The sequence below is a fragment of the Acipenser ruthenus genome, chromosome 14 (genome assembly GCF_902713425.1).
Source record: "Acipenser ruthenus chromosome 14, fAciRut3.2 maternal haplotype, whole genome shotgun sequence".
NCBI classification, from domain to species: Eukaryota; Metazoa; Chordata; class Actinopteri; order Acipenseriformes; family Acipenseridae; genus Acipenser; species Acipenser ruthenus.
This window is the reverse complement of record NC_081202.1, coordinates 37835524-37859912: the sequence shown is the minus strand read 5'-3', so window position 1 is coordinate 37859912 and position 24389 is coordinate 37835524. Positions and strand designations below refer to the sequence as shown.

Here is a 24389-nt window from a genome sequence, read left to right as displayed (position 1 = left end):
ACCGAACTTTAACCCTTTCAACTCCCTTTTGTTAAAGCCCTGGGTCATGTTTACCCTCAGATACCCCACTATCAAAATGTCCCTTCGCAGACCTAGTCTGCCCTTCGGTTCTCCTTTCCCCAGGAACAGTCTTACTGGTTCCGCTGTGTTTCTGGGCTTTCGGGATCGGGTAACTTTCCAGTCCGGTGGGTTGAAGTAGCTCTCCTGCTGCAATGTAGCGTTCGACCAGCGCAGCTAGCTGATCTCTGTTAGATGGGTCTCCCCCTAAGCAACCCATCTGCGCAGACCTGGTGGCAATCCTCGTAGGTATCTATCCATCACAACTCGCTCCACTATCTGGCCGATGGTTAAAGCCTCAGGTTGGAGTCATTTCCTGGCTAGATGAATGAGGTTGAAGATTTGGGACCTGGGTGCTTTATCCTCCCGGTACTTCCAGCCATGGAAGTTTTGGGCTCGAACCGCCGTAGTGACGCCAAGTCGGGCAAGGATCTTCGCCTTTAGTTTGCCGTAATCAGCAGCCTCATCTCGTTCCAGGTCAAAGTATGCCTTTTGGGCATCCCCAGCAAGAAAAGGAGCGATCAGTCCAGCCCACTGGTCAGTGGGCCACTTCTCTCTTTCAGTGGTGCCCTCGAAAGTTTTCAAATAAGCCTCAACATCAGTGTTACTAGTCATTTTCTCTAAACAGTGACTAGCATGTATGAGCTGAGAGCTAGGCAAAACTCTGTTAGCCAACTCATTGATTCGCTTTGCCAAGGTCTGTATTTCCTTTTGCAGAGTCAAACTGGCTCTCAGCTCTTCCTCTCGCAGTAACTGATTGGTGTCCTGTTGGATCCGGTTGCTTCTTGTTGTGCTGCCTGTTGGACTCGTGTTGCTTCTTGTTGCACTGAAGCGGCTTGTAAGAGCCCCTGCACTATGGTCTCCATGTTGTGTTCCGCTTCACAGACTTTATTTTTAATTTTTCAGTGTTGCCCGCATTCTCCACCACATGTCACAGACTGGGGTGTTTTGTCACTGTTCTTTCGGGTCTTGAACACAGTCTGACGGAAACCAAGCAGTCTGGTCAACAGTATTTTGTTTTAAACAGGACGGTGCCTGTATGTTTATTTTCTCATTATGGTGTTCTCTTTATCCAGAATCACACAAATCAAATATCAATAACGTAAACAAAATAAACCAAACAAAAACCTAGCTCTTCAGTAAGGAGCACTAACTAAACCTTTTAGTTATCTTTTAACTACCCATTTCTACAAGTAAGACAGCTAAGCTGTTTACTGGCAAAACAAAACACAACTTTTCATATTTTTTAAAGCTGTACTGTGCCCCTGTAAAGGATTGGTCGTGTGGTGACGTCAGAGCAGGAACTGAATGACAAAGTTGTGCAGTGAATGCGCTGTTTGCACCGGTTTATTAAATGAACAAATAAAACGTTTAAACAAAATACTGAACAAAACAAACGGCACATTGGCCAAAATAAATAGACAGACAAAACAGACAGTGGACGAACCCCAAACAAGTATTGTGCTGGTCCTTCTAGCACGAGTAGCAATTGTTTTTGTAATTCTCTTCGATTCTCTTTGTGTTTTTTTTTCTCTCTCTCACTCTCACTATCTCTCTCGCTCTTGCTCTCTCATTCTCGCTCTCTCTGTCTCCCTCTATCTCTCTTTCTCTTTCTCTCTCTCTCTCTCTCTCTCTCTCTCTCTCTCTCTCTCTCTCGTGTTCTCCACTGCAAACATAACCCACAGCGATATTACAGGTATAGTTGCTGCTGATAGGTTCCAACATGGATGTGACATATACTATTTCTAAAATAAAACATCTAACCACAAGGTGTCGCTCTTCATTTAGGGACTGCCTGTGCCTGTGTTTCCTGAACAGCGGGACAAGCTTCATAGCTGGCTTTGCCATCTTCTCCATACTGGGATTTATGGCTTATGAACAGCAAGTGCCTATTTCAGAAGTTGCAGAGTCTGGTAAGCGCTTGCCGTCAACATTGAACAAAAGAGACTTCTCGTTTAAAGAAACAGGAGGTTGTGTGTCTGTCACTCATGTGAAACCACCACTGGAAAACTATAGCAACACTAAAAGAAACTTTCAAAATTAAATTGCATATCTTTTGACAATAAGTCTTTAAAAACTAGATTCTTAAAGCTCCAAAGATTCTCCAAATCTTTATAAACATTATTTTTGTCTGAATGGAAAAAAAAAACTTCAGACTATCACAAGCCCTTAAATTAAATGTTTGAGTTTTTTGTTTCTGAGCTGGTAAAAATGTGCTAGTTTTGGTTAATAGCTTTGAGCATTTAGGCCAATGAAAAAACCTTACAGTAGAAACGTTTATCGTTGAATTGTATAGGTTTCTTTCAGTTTTGCTACACATACCACCATTAAGTGTTTTATAGTTATGGATGAAACACTGAATACATATAGTATATACAGCACAGTATGTTACAAAATCGTGGTGAAGTTTTCTAGCCTCCTCCAGAATTGGCCACCTTGGGTTCATGTGTTTTGTTCTGGTTTCCTCTCTGCTGTAACCTGCTTTCTCTTTCTCTGTGGCTGCAGGTCCTGGGCTGGCGTTCATTGCGTACCCACGAGCCGTGTCCATGATGCCTTTCTCTTCACTGTGGGCCTGCTTCTTCTTCATCATGATTGTCCTTCTCGGACTTGACAGTCAGGTAGGGCCTCCACGTTCTCTATCTATAGACACGCACCAAAATAAATATTACGACACCTGATGCCAAATTCTTTAGCCACAAATGAGTATAAAGGCTATCCCTATTAAACGTTTAAAATGTAGTAAACTGTAGTGGAAACAGGGTAGTTAAAGCACAGGAATTACATGCAGACTAGCACACATAGCGCACGGCAACACATTGATCCAGTTATAACAATAAACTGTAGCTGCTGTCCGACCCTTTGTATTGAGGTTAGGAGCTAAGTGACAGCCTACGTATTAGGCTGCAGGACACTGTTTTTTTGTTTTTGTTTTTGTTTTTAATTACATGCACTCTAATCACAAAACGTTTTCCTTGTTTGGGACTGTTTTACAAAGGGTGTCTCTGAACATGCTTTAGTGTCACAGAACCCCTGCAGTGCTTACAAGAATCACATGACCTTTGTTATTTCCCATGTTGTCCATATTGACCCATGATTAAGGCTGTATTCACAGATCTGTGAAATGTACCTATTGCCATGTAATATTTAGTTCCCTGTGAAAATTCCCATTTCTGAAAAGATAAGTATAAATATGCATATTTTGTAGCACTTAAAAATAAATACAGCAAACATTTGCTTTACTGATGCATTACCTGTCACATTCTGGAACCTGAAACACCGTAATCCAGATTATTTAGCACTACGCTTATACGTGAACAAAATATGGAACAGTCATTAAATATTGGTGGGGGAAAAAATAATCATGATATTCTTTGACGTCTTTGTAACGTCCAGTTGCAGATTGGATTGTAGTTTTACAAACAGGTTTTATAGTGAAGATGGGAACATGGCACTATAGCTGTTGGATATAAATATGTGTAATGATTGTATCTTTTTTATAATCCAGTCATTATTTGTTACTTCCATTATTGAAAGCAGCGGTGTGCCCTTCCACCCCTCTCTGTCTCCCCTCACAGTTTGTGTGTGTGGAGAGCCTGGTGACAGCGCTGGTCGACATGTTTCCCTCTGTGTTCCGCCGCAAGAACAGAAGGGAGCTTCTGATCCTCGGCATCTGCGTCGTTTCCTATTTCATGGGACTTATCATGATCACGGAGGTAGGCAAACCCAAATATTACCTGCAGCTTTATCAGGAGGCATCCTCATCTTGTCACATCTCTGGGGTTACAAAGCAGAATTAGCCATAGGCGCCGGGTTTGTAACATTTTTTGTGGTGTCCAGGGGGCAGGGGGCAGGGGGCAGATTCCCCTATACATGGCCTTCAGAGAAAAAAAATGAAAATAATCTCTTTAAAAGCCTTGTTCGTAAACAACAAAATATACCATTTTCAGTAAACCCAATATCTATTGGATAAAACGCCTACCTTATGTAAAATAATCTTTGCTGTGTAATATCTCATTTTTGTCTATAGTATATGTTGCTTGTCTGTGACACATTGTTTGTACTATAATATTGTATCTATAGAGCAGCGGTTCTCAAACTATGGGGCGTGTGTGTCCTTTTTTTTTTTGGAGAGGTTGGATGATTTGAAAAAAATGACTATGATATATTTTAAATGTTTATTATATTTAAAAATATCTAAAATAAAATAACGCAAAAAGCTTTTGTTTAACGTGCTAATGTTCCTTAGCAACTGTGATACGTCACACGTACGTTGCGTGTTTCCCACCCCCCAACCCCCAACCCCCCCCCAAGTAAACTTAAAAACAGTATCAGCAGCACGTTTACAGTGAGAAACAGCTTTAATGAGAAATGGATCATTTTGTGACAAAGGGAGAAAAATATACAACACAAACCGAAGTGAGGGCAGCAGCGGAGGTTCCAGCAAAACGCAGAAGCTGAAAATATGACGAAGCATATTTAAAACATGGCTTTACATGGAGCGAGTCCAGCGGTGCACCGAAGCCTCAAATGTGCGGCAAAATACAAGGAAACCACAGCATGCAGCCCTGCAAGCTACACCGGCATCTCGAAACACGACAACCCTACCTTAGGATCAAAACCCGGAAAGTTTTTTCACAGGAAGCGCAATTAGTTTATTTCTTTATTTATTTATTGCATTTATATAGCGCTTTTTATACAAAAGTATCGCAAAGCACTGTACAGTACATAGCAGAACAAAAGAACAAACCACACAATACATTTGTATAGCATGTCACACATACAACTGCCACAATCAGACCATTTAAATAACAGATTTAAACAACAGTATACACATAATAATCCAAAAGCAGCAATTCTGAAGTTACATTAAAACCCACTAGATAAGAAAGTTAACAGGACAAAAAACAAAAAAAATTTTATCTGCTTCCATTTGTACTGTTTTTGAATTAATACTTCTGAAACTCATACTGCACTATATTGATCAAATCCCTTCTACTTCTTTATTCATTTTTTTGCAACATAGGATTTTCAGTTTGTTATGTTGTTTTAGTAAACTGGGGAGGCGCAGTTCTTATTTTCATAGCTCCGGGAGGCTCACTATGACAAAGTTTGAGAACCACTGCTCTGCTCTAGAGGATAAACGACGAAGCCCCATTGAATACGGAAAATATACAACAAAGTGGATGGATCCATAGCTCATGAAAGCAAAGCTTGAGTGGGTTATTTGATCCTTCTGCACTCCATTGTGTATTTTCCATATTCAATGGGGCTTCGTCGTTTATTCGTTTACACTAACATTTAATAATAATAATAATAATAATAATAATAATAATAATAATAATAATAAACAGAATCGATTTAATTATATTATATTTTCATACAATTTAGAATATCAAAACAAAATCATATGCTCTGCTTCTTATGTGAAGTCCTTAACGGTTTCCAGGTAGACTGTGAAAGTTCTCTGTGTTGCTGCTCTGGCCGCTGGCTGTGAACGCACAAACAAGGTGCATTTAAATTAAACTGACTTTTATTTCTGAAAGAGTCGGGAGATTGGGAGGAACGGTAGTTCCTCGTGCCAAGTTATCAGCGAGAACCGCCAGAGAATCTCTATACAGCAAGGATAGTTTACGTGTTTTCAGGGTACTGGCGCAGCAAAAGTAAATCAGCCAAAAGCACCATTTCACTTTTAATTTGTAGTTCCTAACACTCTTAGGTGAAATGTAGAAAAAAAGTCAATACCTGTCATACAGTAAGAGAAATAAGTCGCCAAGGTAAGGATTTGTCGCCGTTTTTTTTGCAGATTTTTGAAGACCCCAGGGAGTTTTATCCACACATATGTATATTACAAGATATCTGAGTTTAATGACAATTAACTTGTTTTGTCAACGTGGAAATACACTACGGAACACACTTATTGTGACGTATATAATTATCAAAGTAAATTATTTATCTCTGTTTTAAAATGGAACATTTGCATGCAAAAAATATATATTTTTATGTAATATAAATATAAAAAAAAGGTCTGGCATGCGTGGGATTTAATGAAACTATAACCTTCAGCTTGCAAGCGTGTTGTGTTATACTGTCAGTGCTACACAGCAGTGTGGAGTAATGGTTAGGGCTCTGGATTCTTGACCGTAGGGTCGGGGGTTCAGTCCCAGGTGGGGGACACTGCTGCTGTACCCTTGAGCAAGGTACTTTACCTAGATTACTACAGTAAAAACACAACTGTATAAATGGGTACTTGTATGTAAAAATAATGTGATATCTTGTAACAATTGTAAGTCGCCCTGGATAAGGACGTCTGCTAACAAATAAATAATAATAATACACGATTATTTTGAAAGATGAAGTAAGCCAGCTGAGAATTCTCAGGATTGTTATTTTTTACATTTTGGAGATTTTTTGGGGGATTTTTTTTTCGAGTCATCTCATCATTCTGAGTTTCTGATCTTGATCTCTGAAATATTTTGGTTTCCTGTCAGTGTAACGCCCATTGTGGTCCCTATTGGCACAAGGAAGTATGGTTTCCTCTCGATACTGGTTGATGAGAGTAACGCAATTTGTGGTCCCCAATGGACAAAAAGGAACGTTTATTAGCTATGATGAAGGATAGCCTATATATTTGGTAAAAGTAAAACATAAATAAATACATAGACGTTTAGTTCTTTATCTATCTTGATATAAACACTGCCATTTAATACTGTATTATTATTATTATTTATTTCTTAGCAGACGCCCTTATCCAGGGCGACTTACAATTGTTACAACATATCATATTATATTTAGATACAATTACTTTTTTTTACACATTATTTTTACATACAATTACCCATTTATACAGTTGGGTTTTTACTGGAGCAATCTAGGTAAAGTACCTTGCTCAAGGCTACAGCAGCAGTGTCCTCCTACCTGGGATTGAACCCATGACCCTCCAGTCAAGAGTCCAGAGCCCTAACCACCACTCCACACTGCTGCCCTAAATGAAATGAAAATAAATCATCAACAGTTATTGTTCAATTTTATATTAGTGAAGATTTTTGTACATGAAGGTCGTCATGCTTTCATATATTTTTCTTTCAAATTTAAAAATAAATTAATGACCCGGACAATTGCTTTGTTGCAGGACTTGTCTGTTCAGTTTGTCTCGTCTGTCTTTTATGTTACATGTATTGTAAGTGGAACAGGTCACACCGTTACTTAGCATGGGAAGGGGGAGTGAGTGAATGAGTGGGGAGAATGTGTGTTGTTGTTGTTGTTTTCGGGGGTTGCAGAGCATGGATGTGACTGGTTGATGAGCCAGACAGCAGCGAGAAACAATGGGAGGTTATGTAAGGGGGTGCATGAGCCTGCGGACTGGAGACAGTCTAGCGCTGAACTTGAATGAGAAACTGTGGGTGCGACTGAGAGATTGTGTGAGCTGTGACCAGAGTACTACTTCCTAAACATGAAAACATTACAATATACTAAATGAACCGATCGAGCTTATTATAATAGTTTGATGAAATCTTTCAATACAATCAGGATAATATATAATCATTATTTACAAAATCTTGTTTGTCTCGTTACTTGTTAAAAACTGTAACTTTACTGCTGTACTACTTGCAAATGTTGTGCAATGGAAGGACAAACTTTGTGGCGTGAAAGCTAGGGCGTCCGCATTGCAAGCTGCATTGGAGGCATGTCTTGGGTTCGATTCCCACACTGGTTTTATATCGCAAACTTAAAAAAAATGAAATGTATTTTATTTATGTGTAACAAACACATTTTTTATGGTCCAGAGACGCCATGATCAAGCTGTAAGTTTAATTTTGAAAGCTAATGTCCCCTATTGTGTATTTATTAGGTGTGTTTGTTCCCTTGTGCTCCTCGTTGCTGTGTTCTCTTGTGCGCCTCGTTGCTGTGTTCTCTTGTGCTCCTCATTGCTGTGTTCTCTTGTGCTCCTCGTTGCTGTTTATTGGGTGTGTTTGTTCTCTTGTGCTCCTCGTTGCTGTTTATTGGGTGTGTTTGTTCTCTTGTGCTCCTCATTGCTGTGTTCTCTTGTGCTCCTCATTGCTGTGTATTGGGTGTGTTTGTTCTCTTGTGCTCCTCGTTGCTGTTTATTGGGTGTGTTTGCTGTCTTGTGCTCCTCATTGTTGTTTACTGGGTGTGTTTGTTCTCTTGTGCTCCTCGTTGCTGTGTATTGGGTGTGTTTGTTCTCTTGTGCTCCTCGTTGCTGTTTATTGGGTGTGTTTGCTGTCTTGTGCTCCTCGTTGCTCTTTATTGGGTGTGTTTGCTGTCTTGTGCTCCTCGTTGCTGTTTATTGGGTGTGTTTGTTCTCTTGTACTCCTCGGTGTTGTTTATTGGGTGTGTTTGTTCTCTTGTGCTCCTCGTTGCTGTGTATTGGGTGTGTTTGTTCTCTTGTGCTCCTCGTTGCTGTTTATTGGGTGTGTTTGTTCTCTTGTGCTCCTCGTTGTTGTTTATTGGGTGTGTTTGCTGTCTTGTGCTCCTCGGTGTTGTTTATTGGGTGTGTTTGTTCTCTTGTGCTCCTCGTTGCTGTGTATTGGGTGTGTTTGTTCTCTTGTGCTCCTCGTTGCTGTTTATTGGGTGTGTTTGTTCTCTTGGGCTCCTCGTTGTTGTTTATTGGGTGTGTTTGTTCTCTTGTGCTCCTCGTTGCTGTTTATTGGGTGTGTTTGTTCTCTTGTGTTCCTCGTTGTTGTTTATTGGGTGTGTTTGTTCTCTTGAGCTCCTCGTTGCTGTTTATTGGGTGTGTTTGTTCTCTTGTGCTCCTCGTTGTTGTTTATTGGGTTTGTTTGTTCTCTTGTGCTCCTCGTTGCTCTTTATTGGGTGTGTTTGTTCTCTTGTGCTCCTCGTTGCTGTTTATTGGGTGTGTTTGTTCTCTTGTGCTCCTTGTTGTTGTTTTTATTGGGTGTGTTTGTTCTCTTGTGCTCCTCGTTGTTGTTTATTGGGTGTGTTTGTTCTCTTGTGCTCCTCGTTGCTGTTTATTGGGTGTGTTTGTTCTCTTGTGCTCCTCATTGCTGTGTTCTCTTGTGCTCCTCGTTGCTGTGTATTGGGTGTGTTTGTTCTCTTGTGCTCATCGTTGCTGTTTATTGGGTGTGTTTGTTCTCTTGTGCTCCTCGTTGCTGTTTATTGGGTGTGTTTGTTCTCTTGTGCTCCTCGTTGCTCTTTATTGGGTGTGTTTGTTCTCTTGTGCTCCTCGTTGCTGTTTATTGGGTGTGTTTGTTCTCTTGTGCTCCTTGTTGTTGTTTTTATTGGGTGTGTTTGTTCTCTTGTGCTCCTCGTTGCTGTGTATTGTGCTTGCGACCGAGTGGAACACAGAACTGAATGTTTACAGTTTTAACATCAATAATGAACAATTAATTGCTGTGCATTTTATACAAAATAAGTCGTACAGTAAAATAATATGAATTATAATAATAATGCCTGTATTTCAACATTCCAGTTCCGTTGTTGATATGCTGCCTGCCTGTGTGTCTGTGTTTCAGGGTGGGATGTACGTTTTCCAGCTCTTTGATTACTATGCTGCCAGTGGGATGTGTCTCCTGTTTGTGGCTATTTTCGAAACAGTTTGCATAGCTTGGGTCTATGGTGAGTATTGTAGTAGCTTCTGTGTGGGAATTTAACAGACAGTACAATGGGGCACTGTTAAAGATACACAATATAGTTTTATACTCAAATATTATATATTAATACAGAACGGGTATCTGTCTGTGCTGGGAATTGGTTTCCTAATTGTCCCCCTCCATACCAGCCCTATTGTCCATCCTCTACATCAGTATGATGCTTTATAAACACACACACTGATACAAGCCTGGCGTTGAGTATGCAGACTGGAAACATGAGTGCTTAATTTACACTCTAAATATCACCTAATTGTTCTGATTTGTGTAACTACATCGCACCCTTTGCCTAGGTAAAGCATAGTAAAAGCAGAGATAAAGACTGTACATCACAGATAGATATAAACGTATGGTAAATGCATAGTATAACCATTGGAAAAGCATGCAAAATGACTGTATCACAGTAAACTTTTATAAAACCATTATAGCAATGAAAGCACACTGAATGAAATGTCTTTCATTATAATCAATGCATAAAATCAATACATTTTAGTCTGGCTTGGTATTCAATGATCAAATAGAAATGTTAGTTTAGTATTTTATAACGCTTCTAAAGGTCTTATCAAGGCTTGAGAACCTGTGTTCTATTCTTGTATTCAACATTCTTCGGCTCTTTGCTTGTTTTTTATACAGAGTACAATGCTTCTGGATTAATTAATGTAACTACTGCTTCCTGTTACCTGTAGGGCATATGGTTTGATTCCAGATAGACCAGGATCCAGGAAATAGCAGCACTTTAATATTGCAGGATTGTAATGGAAATACCTGCAAATTCTGAATTAAAGTATAAAAAACAAACAAAAAACAGCAAAATGTCATCCATGTAGAAAACAGAGAGCAGTAATTAAGTGCTAATAAGAGGTGCAGACATTGATTTTAAAATATTGATTTACACTCCTTAAATGTGTTGTTGCTAACAGATCACTTCATGAAATCGTTCCTATCATTCACTTCTGTTCACTTTGTAGGTATGTTGTTTTGAACACACACATGTTTTTCATTTTCAAATATCTAGTACTACACTAGGTAAAAGAAAGTTCTCAGTTTCCTTCCCTTGCCTTTCAAGGAAGTCTGTTACTGTTTCACTTCCTAGGTCCTGTCACTCTGACAGGAAAGAAGGCCCTGAAAGGGTGGATATAATTTCACTCGACCTGCAAACACAGATTTCTTTAATTAATTAGTCATGTAGCAGGTGCTTTTATCCAAAGCGACTTACAGAGACTAGGGGGACAACTATGCATCACAAATGCTGCTGCAGAGTCACTTACAATAGGACCTCATCTGAAGGATGGAGCACAAGGAGGTTAAGTGACTTGCTCAGGGTCACACGCAGTGAGTCAGTGGCTGAGCTGGGATTTGAACCGGGGACCTCCTGGACTCTGGACCACCAAACCTACCTTTAGTGCAGTACCAGATATCATGTTTTGAAAATGAAAATACATGTGTACTAAAACATTTCAAACATTACATTATTGTCATAACCCTGGTTCCCTGAAATAGAAATGTAGCCATTACCTAATAGGTTAATGGTTACATTTTGTACTTGAAAGGGAACTGCACGTTTGAGACCTATGTAATGAATGGGGAATATGAATAAAATGATTGTGTTACCTACAGTCACTACAGTTGACATGCTCTAGCTTCTATTTACAATATGCTATATATGTATTGGGTCTAGAAATATTGATGTCACTTACATAAGCATATTGTAAATTGGTCTGTTTACTGTTCATATGCCCAGAAATGAGACATGACAAGCATGATGTAGAGCAGGGGTCCTAATCCTGGTCTGGGGACCCCTATATCTGCTGGTTTTCATTCCAACTGAGTTCTCAATTACTTAATTGGACCCTTAATTTAACTATTCATTAGCTTAATTAGACCTTTAATTGTTTTCAGCTTTTAAACAGTTGGAGATTTCAAGTAACTCTACAATTTTATAAGTAACTTGAAATCGGCAACTTTTTAGAACAATTAAAAAGATTGAATTAAACTAATGAATAGTTCAATTAAGATTAAGTAATTGAGTGCTCAGTTGGAATGAAAGCCAGCAGACACAGGGGTTCCCCCGGACCAGGATTGGGAACCCCTGATGTAGAGGACAATGAACCAGCTTTCCTCAAGGTCATCTGACATTATCATTCTTGGCAAATTGTTTAATTGTCCTTGGCCCATCTAATTAAAATGCTGTGAATACAGTTAGCTACAATAGCATAAGAACTACCATGGGCAAACTTAATTGGTCAACAATAGTCAAATTACATTTCACTCATTATAACCACTTGGTATCATTGTATAAAAATAGACACATAAGTGATTTTGGCAGTCCTTATCTGACCACAAAATGAATAGTAATCTGGGACATTGTTTTACGAAGACATTTACAAAACTGCAATACTGTGATGATTTGAAAAATGTTTTAAAAAATTGTACAGGATTTAAAAAAAAAAAAGTAATCATAGCTTGCCTTTCCGTTAGCTAAATAGGTCTCAAAAGTGCAGTTTCTAAAGAAACACGGTATAGCAAACATGTATTTAATTTTAAAATCTGGTACTACGCTAGGTTAAAAAAAGGTTTCCTAGTTTGCTTACCATGCCTTCCAGGAAGTATGTTCCAGTTTGCTCATTTCACCCCGGCAGTGTCTTCTGGATCATGTTACTGGCTGAAAGCAAGCCAATAGGGGGAAGCAGCTGTTTGATTATTGACAGGAAAGGGGTCGAGGACAGTTTCAGTGTCCAAGCGAAATGAAAGTGCAAAGCAGTCTAAAAGCATGGCTGCAGACAGAGCTTTCTTTCACCTGGAGTACCAGATACCATGTTTAAAATGAAAAGACAAGTTTGCTAAAAACATACCTATATAATGAATGGATATGGTGGAGAAAATGTATGGAACTATTTCATTAGCTGCAATTACTTTAAGAAAGATTGAATGAAATCCCCTTGCATAAAAAGTTTTTTCAATTTTTTGATCAGAAAAAACGACACACTCTTCCATTGCCCTGGAATGACCTCAACTGTAGTTTTTCCTGATTTTTAGCTGATTCAATTATCTCTTAGCTCATTCTTTTAAGGTTTTTGTGGTATCTGTAGTAATTGGGTCACAGAATCTATTAATCTTGGCTACTTTCAGAAATGTGTATCTCCTAAAACTGTTAATGAAGATCACAGTTAGGGTAGTTTTATATATATATATATATATATATATATATATATATATATTGTAACACAGCAGGGAGGGGGTTAATCCTCCCTGCAGGAAAAACATGTGCGAATGCACATTGGTTTAATTTAATTGTTTTGTTTTACTGTTTAATTTTATTTGTTAATTGTTTTATTATCAATTATCCCACCGCTGCTACCATATGAAACCCGGCTGGCACTCACGGTCGTTCGTTTGCCCCTTTAAATTATGACCCAGGACACAGGAAATGGAGTTTAAACACTGACGCGCTATTTTTAATACACAAAAGGAAATAAATAAATAAACACCTAGCTCCTTGTTGGAGCACTGGCTACACAGGCAGGTCCCTGACTAGCTCGCAGGACGGCTAAGCCGTTTACCTGCCAAACAAAACAAACCACACGGGTTTAACACAAAAACAAAAAGGCTTTTACACTACCTTTCCTTTGTACGCTTGAGCACACTGTCAAGCAGGCTTCTAAACACACCAGCAGCCCTGAACAGACTGGCTGCTTCCATTATATACCCTGCACCTGGCTCTGATTTACAATGATCACCAGGTGCAGGGGATCATTACTAATAAAACCAATTAACAAATATAATTAAACAATAAAACAAAACAATTAAATTAAACCAATGTGCATTTGCACATGTTTTTCATGCATGGAGGATATTAACCCCCTCCCTGCTGTGTTACAAGATATCATGTTTTAAAATGTTTGCCACAACATGTGTTTCTTTCGAAACTGCACATTTGATATGTAGCTAATGGAAGTGCAACACAGTTTTCATCACATGGGCCTTTTATTTCACCACATTTTTGCCTCTTAGGAATTGGGGCAGGATAGGTTGTGCAAAACTTTGTATAATGCAGGATCCATAGTTTGCTATTCCCATCTTGATAAAGATTAAGGATTAGTCGGCTACTAGGAATTTGAGGATTTGATGGGCTGAATGGCCTCTCGTTTGTAAATTATGTTCTGAAAAAACCAACACTAGACTAATGAGTTAAAGTTTAATGTTTCAGATTGTGTTACCTAAAGTAACATGAGGTAGTCCGTTCTAATCGGTGTCTGTGAAACCAGCTATTCATGTACTTAATTACAGACATAACATTTACTTAAAAGTCAATTATAAAATGTTTGAGCCTAAAGGTTACATTTAGAATGAGTGTCAGGAAGCAGCATACGGTACGGTTAGCTCTGTGACATACTGGATAAAGGTTTACTTATCCTGAAGTTAGGCATGTAGTATCACTGTCAAGAGCTACATTGACCCAAAAGGGAAATAGTCCAAAAATGTAACATAATTAACGATTCTTCTGGTTAAGGTAATGTGAGTTATAATGTAAACTTTGGTATATTTCTAGTACACTGCAGTTTACCAGTTCAGATTATGAAGTTCATTAAGAGGTCACGTTTTTCAGGTGATGTTTTAGTAATGCCTGATAGAAGTTCACTTTTTGCTGTCCATAATTCCCTGTGTCTCTCTTGTAGGTGCGGATCGTTTCTATGACAACATTGAAGACATGATTGGTTACAGACCTGGACCTCTCATCAAGTACTGCTGGATGTTCTTCACTCCTGCTGTCTGTGCGGTACGTTTGTATTGTTTTTTAGATGCATACAGTCAGCACTGAGATATCCATTACCCAGCTACATGTCAGCACTGGGATATCCGTTACTCAGCTACACGTCAGTCACGCTTTACCGCCCTTGTATTAAGAATAAAATCAGTCCCCATTATATATATATATATGTAACAAATTAATGCACTTACCCATCGCACGCGATTTTCCGACTCCGTCACCAGTTTTCTGATACAAAGCCCATCTTCAGTGTTACAATTAATTTAATTATTCGTCACAGCCTGCGGTTGTTTTTTTTTGCATGTGCAAATCATTCTGTCTTTATTGTGCAGTTACACAGCGCTTCCTCCAGTTTCACCTGACAAAAATGCAGCCAAAACAAAGAGAACGAGACCAGCTGCTGTAATGTAAAACAGTTCATCATTAAACAGTTTTAGATACTGTGATGCATTTTTTATTTAAATCTGTGATCTTTAGTTGCTTTTGTGCATTTTCATTTGCAAGTGAACTGTGACATTAGGGCTTATCGAGCATTGAATACTGACTTTGGATACGGTTTTAATTCGTGAAACTCGTGGTGGTGTTGTTTTTTTTTTTAATCTTTGCTGAATTCTGTTGCCTTTTACGTTTTATGCAGTTCTGTGCATGGTTAACATTTTGATTTAATTTTGTTGTTGGGTCGTTAATGGGGAATTTTACATACTGCTACAATACGTACCGATTTTAAAAGTATGTACTGTATTACAATCCACGTGTCGTCTCTTGGCAAGTGATATTTTCAGAATCATATAGTTCTTTCTGAATTAAAATATTTCGTCTGTTGAAAATATAGTACTGTACCAACAAAACTAACTACATCTAAACTGAAGCCTACTTATTTTAAAACACAGTCCTTTCAGCTATGTATTTTTGACATTGTATGTTTTTTGTGTTCCCTGAAAAAATGGGAACGTTTTTGTCTTTTACTGCTGTGTTATTCCCCCAACTCGTGCGCTAACAAATTTCAATGAAAGAATCAATTAAATACCCCTCTGGATGAAAAGCAAAAGGAGGACCGTCTTCAAATAGTTAAACATTCAGGACAGATTGCTGTAAATATCCTGCTTTGACCCTCCTGAATCAAATCTTCCATGAATGATCTACCATCATCATGAGCTATCTCCTGTGATATGTCAGATATAAGAAAAATAAGAAAGAAAAAGGCAACATGCCAAAGACAAGACAAATGCACGCTACTGTATACGTCTCCCTGTACAGTTTCTCAAACCCAAGTCATATTTTTTCTTTCCGTACGAAATGTGTGTGTCTGTGTGTGTGTGTGTGTGTGCAGGGCAGGGGGTTGTTTGTGTGGCAGAGGGCAGGTTACAACGTGCTCACCTACATACACGTCAAATCAGATGAAATAATCAGATATGTGTCACACTCATTTATCTGTCATTGAAGTCAACACTTTATAGGGTCGGAGATGTGAGTGCTGACTGTATCATATTCTCAGGCCACTGTATTATAAGTTCACGTTTTTTTGTATCAACTGGCTCAATATGGCAAATGTCCAGTTTTTTTAAAAAATGGCAAATGTCCAGTTTTTAAAAAAATTATGTAAACTTGTATTTTTATCTGGTCAAATAAATCTCTGTTTGCAAGCCATGCATTCAGTTAGTGTTGTACTCGCTTGGTTATTCACTCGGAGGGTGACATTGTCTCACCCCTTCAATGGCTTCTTTCTGTCATTAACCAGCCAAGTGCTAACTCTATGAACTGGCATGCTTTCAGCCAGTAACATGACTGACCCAGAAGAGCTGCTGAGGTGAAATGACTCAGGAAATAGATAACCTGAAAAATAAGGCACAGAAACTGAGAACTTCTTTTAGCCTGAAGTAGAACCAGATATCATGTCATGAAATGAAAATACATGTGTGCTATAACATGTTTTTTTTCAGATACACATTTGAGACCTATTTAGCTAATTGAAGTTCAAAACAGGGTGTATGAAATTATCTTGTTAACTACAATTACTTAAACCCATTTGAATTATGAAAAACAGCAAAACAAGTAAACACATGTTAAATTGTGTATAGTTCTAGTTTTCAATATGGTATTCATCTTCCTGATGTAGTCCCCTCCTGTACAATTCTCTCTTCACAGGGAACCTTTGCCTTCTCCCTCATCAAGTACACTCCGCTCAAGTACAACAAGAGTTATGTGTACCCCTGGTGGGGTTACGCCCTGGGCTGGCTCCTTGCCCTCTCCTCCATGGTGTGCATCCCCCTCTGGATCATCTACAAGATTGCCACCAGCAAGGGCACCCTGAGAGAGGTGTGGATTGTCTTAAAACCATTACAAAAGTCACTCAAAGCTACAGTTACCCACAATCGTGATCTGTAGTAAAAATATTACTGTTTCTACTACAATGCTCCATAATTCTGCCTTCCCTTTCATTTATCTTACAAGAAAGCAGATAGATATTTTTGACAGTCCAGTTTTGTTTAGTGCCCCATAGGTATATACAATATTGTTGTTTCACAAGATACAAGAGTTGATGGGCTGATAAGTGTTTGATGGTTTCTTTCACTATAGTCCAGTAGTTTCAATCACAAAACATTATTTAATCCATTGAAACCCACTTGCTATACCTAAATAAGAACATATGTATATTCTTGCATTATTACAGCTTTAATATACATCCTTATTTTAGCTTCTACAAAGTTTTTGTTTTTTAAGGCACAAACCCAGGACAGTGCTTTTACATACAACAGCCATCTTGTGCACCTATTCTCAAAGATGAATTGTTGGCATGTACATAACCGTGTAATAATATGGTAATTACCTGCTCTTACATGGTGTCTGGTGGATGTTGCTTCATGGAAATGGCCGGTACAATGATGTTACCAAGGAAATACATCTGGTAAAAAAGTAACCTTTGCTGACAAGGCTCTTGCCATTTTATTACACAGTTACCATGTAGCTTATGAAGCATTGGTAATTACTATGTTATTTTTCATGCTATGAAATATCAAGTGCTTGCTTCCAAATGTGTGTTTAATGTACGAATTAGGCACACATATTCAGTTCCTATGGCAACATGTTATTTTAAGTTGAACTGTATATGAACACAATATAAGCACTGTCTGTATAAGTAAGAGAACCACACACTACTGAATGTCTGATTGATTGATTGAATGTCTGAAAGATTGATTGATGGTTACCAAGGCTCCTTGCATAGCAATGGAACCAGTTGTAGTTACAAATAATTACTTCTAGGCACAGTTTATATGTTACAGAGATTTTTTTTTATTATTACTTTGGTCAGACTGCAGCTCGAAATATTTTTTGAAGATCCAGCACTCAGGACCCACATTGTTAACAGCAGATATTGTACATTTCCCACAGCGTATCTGCCATCTGATAAAACCTTCTGAGGATCTACCCAAGACCAAGAAAGAGCAGGAGAAGCTCTTGGCCATCTTCGCGTCCGATAATGGCTTACACCAGCAGGACGGGGATCCCAACAGGGAGGGCTATGTCCTGGTGACTGACAAGGAGACCAACTGTTAGAACCTCTGGAGCCGCTAAGAATGAACCCTTCTGGTTTTGAACAGGAACGGATCTATTCCACGTTACTCGATCCCTCAAATGTGACGGCTAAAAAGCAATGAAAATCCTATTGCATCTGTGATACTGGATGTGTAGCATACACATTCTCTTTCATTTTTATTACACCTTAGTATTAATAAACAATTTGGGCCTGTCCTACTGTTGGCATGCTTTCATCTTCTGAATGTCCGCACATAAAGTCTGCAAGCTTTTTTTCTTTTTTTTTTGTACTTTAACTGTTGAATGGAAGTGTGGATGACTTCTGTTTGCTCAGTGTGATTAGAATTTGGCCCGTCTTCACTGATTTGATGTCGCTGGGAGCCCATTATTTGGATCTTTTAACGGTGTTCGTCAAATGAGTTTTACCATTTTTATTTTCAAAAAAATATTTTTAAAGAAAGACTATGGTATCTTTCACATTTACGTGGACTGTCTATAATTAATATAGAAAGGCTTGTGTTATCCCAAATTCTGCATATGTATGGTACAATCAAGTTCCATTAGTAAAGCCTAAAAAATCAGGGGCCCTTACTTTATTTTTAGGTATTAATAACTTATATTTTAGTACTGTTTATACTTGTATATTACTACTGTTTATACAAATTACAACTGCTGTATTGTAAAGAGTGGAATACAGTGACTGAAGAGTGAAGTCAGAATGCAGTTTATCTTCACTACAGTTAAAATGTTTCCCTAGTGATCTAGAATTGCAGTTATATAGTTATGATGCGCCAAGGCTGCAGACTAACTACACACTTTGATTTTTACTGATGAAAACTGCACAAAGGCATCTAAATAAATAAAACAACAGCGACGGGTTCAAGTATGTCATTCTGTCATAGTGTTGGCCGTCTGCTTAAGCGATAGTGCCCACCGATGAAGACTCGTCCGTGTTGACTGTGACTGCTAAGCGCTGTGTCCTGAGCTGAGGCAAGGGTGCTAATGAAAGCCAAGGTCAACTACCACACAGTAGAGCCTTCATCGAGAGAGCACAATCGCTATTAAATGTTTTCTCATTTCCTTTAAAACAACACTTTAAAACCTTTTACCTTTAACTGGTAATGATTAATCCCTTCTACTGAAAAAAGTTTTAGGAAAATAGTCCCTAAAATATTCATAAAGGATAACATACATAAGAGAGAGAAAAAAAGACTTTGTAGTGTACGTGGACAGTACCAGATATCTGAATGGAGCAATATTACTGAACTGCCCATGTCTCACTTTGTTGTTGTTGAAAGATGCTGAGATTGGCTGATCGGCAATTACGGGTAGAGGACTGGTTGCTTTTGTAAAAGTATTGATTGGCTGGTTTTGGTGGATAATAAAAGTAATTTGGACCAATTGTGTCTTTGTTTATTATTTGCTGTCTGATAGATGTGAATTGAGCTTCCATTCAGGCCAGTCAAAATGAAAAAGCCGGCACTTGTGTGGATTGATTCTAAATTTGATTCACAGTTGATGGTGTGACGTGGCAGCCAGCATCTCCTGTCTGATAGAAGAGCTAGAACCTGATGGTACTGAATTGTTTTCTAATTTCTATTAGTATCAAAAACAGTCATTTTAAAATGGACTCTAACTTTTGGGAAAGGCAAAGCATAAGATGACAATATATATATATATAAACGGCTTGGAAAAATAACAACCTCTGATTGGTTAAACAGCATCACATGACCGTGCGTATATATAGTGTATACCATGGCTTGCATACTAATGAGCCGCTTCACACTGAATAAATCACTATGCACCACTGCATTCTAAATTCCATGACAAACTGCCATTTTATTTGTTATTAGTTACAAAACCACTGCCAATTTGATCATTGTATAATAATCTGTATGCGCCCAAACATCTGCATAATGCCACACTGCTATGTCTAAAATCACTGTTCTCGAGCATCTCTTCTGAGCCAAAAAGCATGACTTCCTCATGTACCCTCACATGTACTCTGAAACGTACTGGCGCATTCCCAGTGAAGCACTGTATAAGCTATATTACCTCCGTGTGGAAACACACTAGTCTGTGTGACAAACATGGGCCGTCTAATTTTCCATAAGGAAGGAAGTAGCACCACTTTCATTTTTTGCATTGAATCGCACTGAACGCCCTTACGCACACAGAAGCACTTCTTAGTTTGACAAAAATGAAGCCATAACCCCAGAGTCAGTTTCTGCTGCTGTATGAAGAGAACATTTGTTTTCTTTGGGTACTTTGTCCAAATTAGGAATGAACTATCAGACAATTGAAATTAATTCTGACTGTAACAGCGCTCCAGAGATCCTCCAGCAGACCAAAGTCAGAAGAAGCTGTCTCTTCTTTTTTGTTTCATTCTTTGCTTGTTTGGTATTTTACATTTCGCAATTTGAGCAAAATAATTTGCTCAGAAGACCTAAATAACCTTTCATTTCGTTCTTTGATCATTTTTAAATCCTCGAATCGCTGGTTATTTTTGTCGGTGACCAATTAGAGGCTGGCATGGGTACCCGAAAACCTGGGTTGGGTTTTAATTCGGTTTTAAATTACCCAACACTACCCGGGTCTCTTTTTACTATCCTGGTATCAATTTATTAATTTGAGAATTTCAAGAAAATGTAGAAAATATGACAATACAGTTGTAAGCGCGGGTCTCTGGTCAGCGTAATAAAGACAACGTTAAAACAAGCTTTTGCATTATTTAAGCCTTTTCTTAACTGACAGGATATCAATGTTTTACAGAAAAACAATAACACAGCGAGCGGCAAGTACACCTCAATAATAAGAACTGCGGCGACTATTCTTCTCAGGAACTAAAAAGTAAAGAAAACAACATAACATCCTGTTGGTTTATGTCAGTGGTAACTCTGTGATCCATTAATAATAACCGTGTGGCTTCCAATACAGAATGCTTTATCTACAGTTATTGCGCAGATATAGTTTCTTACCAAAAAGATCAAATAAGTAGCCTTTATTTAAAAATAAATAAGCAAATAAATAAAATAATGTGGAGCACATTAAGTAAGTGTGCTTCCTCCTTTGAATGAAATATTTCCTTGGTAAAGTTTGCAAATTCTGTTTTCTCCTGCTTGGTAAACAAATTCCACCCAATTCTTTGCTTGGATGCCATTGTTATGTATTCGCAAGACAGAATTTAGTGATCAGGAATGGCACTTTATTGTCACATTAACTCTTTTACGACTGTGGCATTTCACTTTGAATAAATACATTTTTTTAAAACTGGTGGTAGAGGAAGTTATTGACGCATGAGACTTGAGATGTCTGAGGATGTCCTAAAATGGACACCGTAAATATGAGGTCCCTAATCTCTGGTAAAGTTGTCTTTCAAACTATGTTTAATCTCTGTTTCAAATCAATCCACCAGAAAATATGTAAATACAGTATTCATTTATATAATTTACCTTTTTGATGAAAACAAATCTCTGTTCTAGTACACAATGTTGTCTAACAGTGTAGACTAAAGGCTGGTTCATACTTCAGACATAATTTCTGGTCAGAGTCGAGAGTCTCTGACCCTGTGCGACAGGTCAGAATTACGTCATCCACATGTCTTTTTTGGAAAGTCATGTAGCCTTTTCTGAAATTGCATGCGGTCAGATGATGTAGAAAACTGTCAACATTTGCTCCATGGTTGTACGATGGTAACCATCATGGAGCAAGACTTCGAGGAACTTTTAATAGAAGAAGTTCATAAACATCCACATTATAACCCCTCACTTAAAGAATATAGAGCTACCCAAATAATAGAAACAGTGTTGGTGTGTATTATTCAGAAAAAAATAGAAATGGACAGGAGAGAAAAGCCCGTGGCCACACTTTGCTGGGAATTGCCAGTTGCTTTGTGCAGTGTGACTGCAAGTCTTTCTGCAGGTGTTTAACAGATCGTCAAACCTTTCACCTGTCATTCTAAAATAACTAAAATATATCTCACTCACATACCCGCATCTCTCTAATTAATGTATAAAATTCTCCCTTTTGGATTCTCTGTTGGTTGAGCGGACGGAGGCACCAACAACATTTTTTTTAAACCTCTTGTATAAAAGGTAAAAACTCAGCACATCTACTTTAATGTCAGTTTTTCCAATTGTGCGAATACAGCCTGTATGTAAAGTATGAATGACAGCTGCGCAGTCAAAGGGCTGCGTCACGACGTGTCCTTCGTACAGCAAATAATGAAGCTGCACAGCTATTATAGCTGCGTATGTCATTCATCTGCGACAGAAGTATGAACCAGTCTGCTTCCTCACTGTCCTATACATGTCCTCTATTTACATCTCGTGTAGTGAATAAAGTGTAAATAAATGAGAATAGTGCTGTCAGTGGCGATACAGAAACCACAACAGCCATAGCAACTGGATGCATACTGATTACTTTCAGCAACTTTATTTCAGCATATCACAGTAACTCTTCTCTAACAAAGCCAGGAGGCTTTGAATTAACTTCATGAACACGCTGTGAACAAGTTACTGAACAAATAGCACAATGACAACTCATGTAGGCTACTAGATAATTGTAATTAGGAAAACTTTTTATTTTCTTCTTTTGTTAAAACATTTTAGAACTCAGCGGTACCTGTAATACCAACCCTTTCACAAATACACGAATGTGCCCTCAAATCCGAATTAAAAAAGAAAAAGTTACCAGTAGTTTTATTCTTTTACATACATTTTATAAGAGGTAGATAAAGACAAATAGTTCACAAAAATTGTTCGCTTTTGTGTACGAGGTACTGAAGACCAGCGCCATGTAATATAAGATATATATATATATAGTGAAAAGGTTGCACCTCACACGGGTTCGTGCCCCTTTAAAATTACGACCCAGGACAGAGAAATTGAGTTTTTAAGCACGGTTGCGCTATTTTTAATTAACACAAAAATACAAATACAAAACAAAAACCTAACTCTGTTTTGGAGCACTTACTACACAGGTAATTTCCCTGACTAACTTGCAGGACGGCTAAGCCGTTTACCTGGCACAACACACGCTAACACAACACTTACTTTTCACTCTGGCTACTCAGACACAGAGCACCTCTTCTGCCTCCTTCTACTCAGCAGCCTTGAGCAGACTGACTGCTCCTCTTAAATACCCTGCACCTGGTCCCAGTTTAACAATAGCTACCAGGTGCAGGGGATAATTAATAATAAAACAATTAAAAAAAAGGTGCCATTTTTTTCCTTCAGGGAGGTTTTAACCCCCTCCCTGCTGTCTCACACAACACGCTGCCTTACATATCCCCCCCCCCTTGTCTTTTCAAGGCACAGGCCACTCGACGGCCACCTCCTCCCCTAAAACACAACCACCCACCCTCGAGTCCATAAATGTCCTTTTTCGCCCTCTTCCACGGGCGGACTTGAGGGTGGATCGGTCCACGTCCCGGCCCAGCCAGGTAAGGACCGCACATCGGCGACGAGGGACCCCAATGGTTTGACAGGGGCGACCGGAGCGTAGGCCGGGGCACTGGAGAATGCAGCAGTGGACAGAGGTCTTCTCCTGGGAACCGGCGCAGTGATGTCCGATCACCCAGGGGAAGCGAAGCAGCTAACGGGGAGCAACAGCGACGTCTGGCAGCAGCCCAGCGACGTCTGGGTGCTCGGGGAGAGCGGAGCAGGGAAGCAGGGGCAGAGCTGTGGCCAGTGTTGCAGACTCTTGGGCTCTAGGTCCAGCACAGGGAGGTCCAGGAAGACCGGCAGGGTGTCCAGGAGCAAGGGGTGAGGGACCGGACGCAGCGACGCCGGACTGGACCGTAGGGGTGGTGGTGGGGGCTGTGGTGGCGGTATGCTTTTCGCTTCCCCTCTGGGCTCCGGAAGCGGCGGCTCCTCCCCTCTGGGCTCCGGAAGCAGCGGCTCCTCCCCTCTGGGCTCCGGAAGCGGCGGCTCCTCCCCTCTGGGCCCCGGAAGCGGCAGCTCCTCCCCTCTGGGCTCGGGAAACTGCGGAGCTGCGCTAGCCTGCTCCCACGCCTGGACCAACCGCGGTGCCAACCCCATCTCGATCACCCATCTCTCATATCTTGCAAACTGCTCTCTTTGAGCAGCAGTATTGCGGTTAATCCTCTCGATCAACTCCTCGATGCTCTCCATTTCTAGGGTCGTAGGGGCGCCCATCCCACTGCTGACACCATATGTGAAAGGGTTGCACCTCACACGGGTTTGTGCCCCTTTAAAATTATGACCCAGGACAGAGAAATGGAGTTTGCGCTATTTTTAATTAACACAAAAATAGAAATACAAAATAAAAACCTAACTCTGTTTTGGAGCACTTACTACACAGGTAATTTCCCTGACTAACTTGCAGGACGGCTAAGCCGTTTACCTGGCACCACACAACACACACTAACACTGCACTTACTTTTC

The 24389-nt window shown here is 39.4% G+C and overlaps 1 protein-coding gene across 3 annotated transcripts in view; it reads left to right on the top strand.

Annotated features, from left to right (window-relative positions):
• LOC117419859 (sodium- and chloride-dependent GABA transporter 2-like) overlaps positions 1-19383 on the top strand; it is a 127376-nt gene extending 107993 nt beyond the window's left edge. For all 3 annotated transcript variants that reach the window (XM_058986477.1, XM_058986478.1, XM_058986479.1), the window contains 7 exons: positions 1846-1970; positions 2563-2675; positions 3633-3770; positions 9546-9648; positions 14357-14457; positions 16594-16764; positions 17839-19383. In XM_058986477.1, the coding sequence (XP_058842460.1) occupies positions 1846-1970; positions 2563-2675; positions 3633-3770; positions 9546-9648; positions 14357-14457; positions 16594-16764; positions 17839-18003 (916 nt within the window). In that variant the 3' untranslated portion in view covers positions 18004-19383. The remainder of the gene's footprint in view (positions 1-1845; positions 1971-2562; positions 2676-3632; positions 3771-9545; positions 9649-14356; positions 14458-16593; positions 16765-17838) is intronic.
• Positions 19384-24389: the final 5006 nt, after the last annotated feature.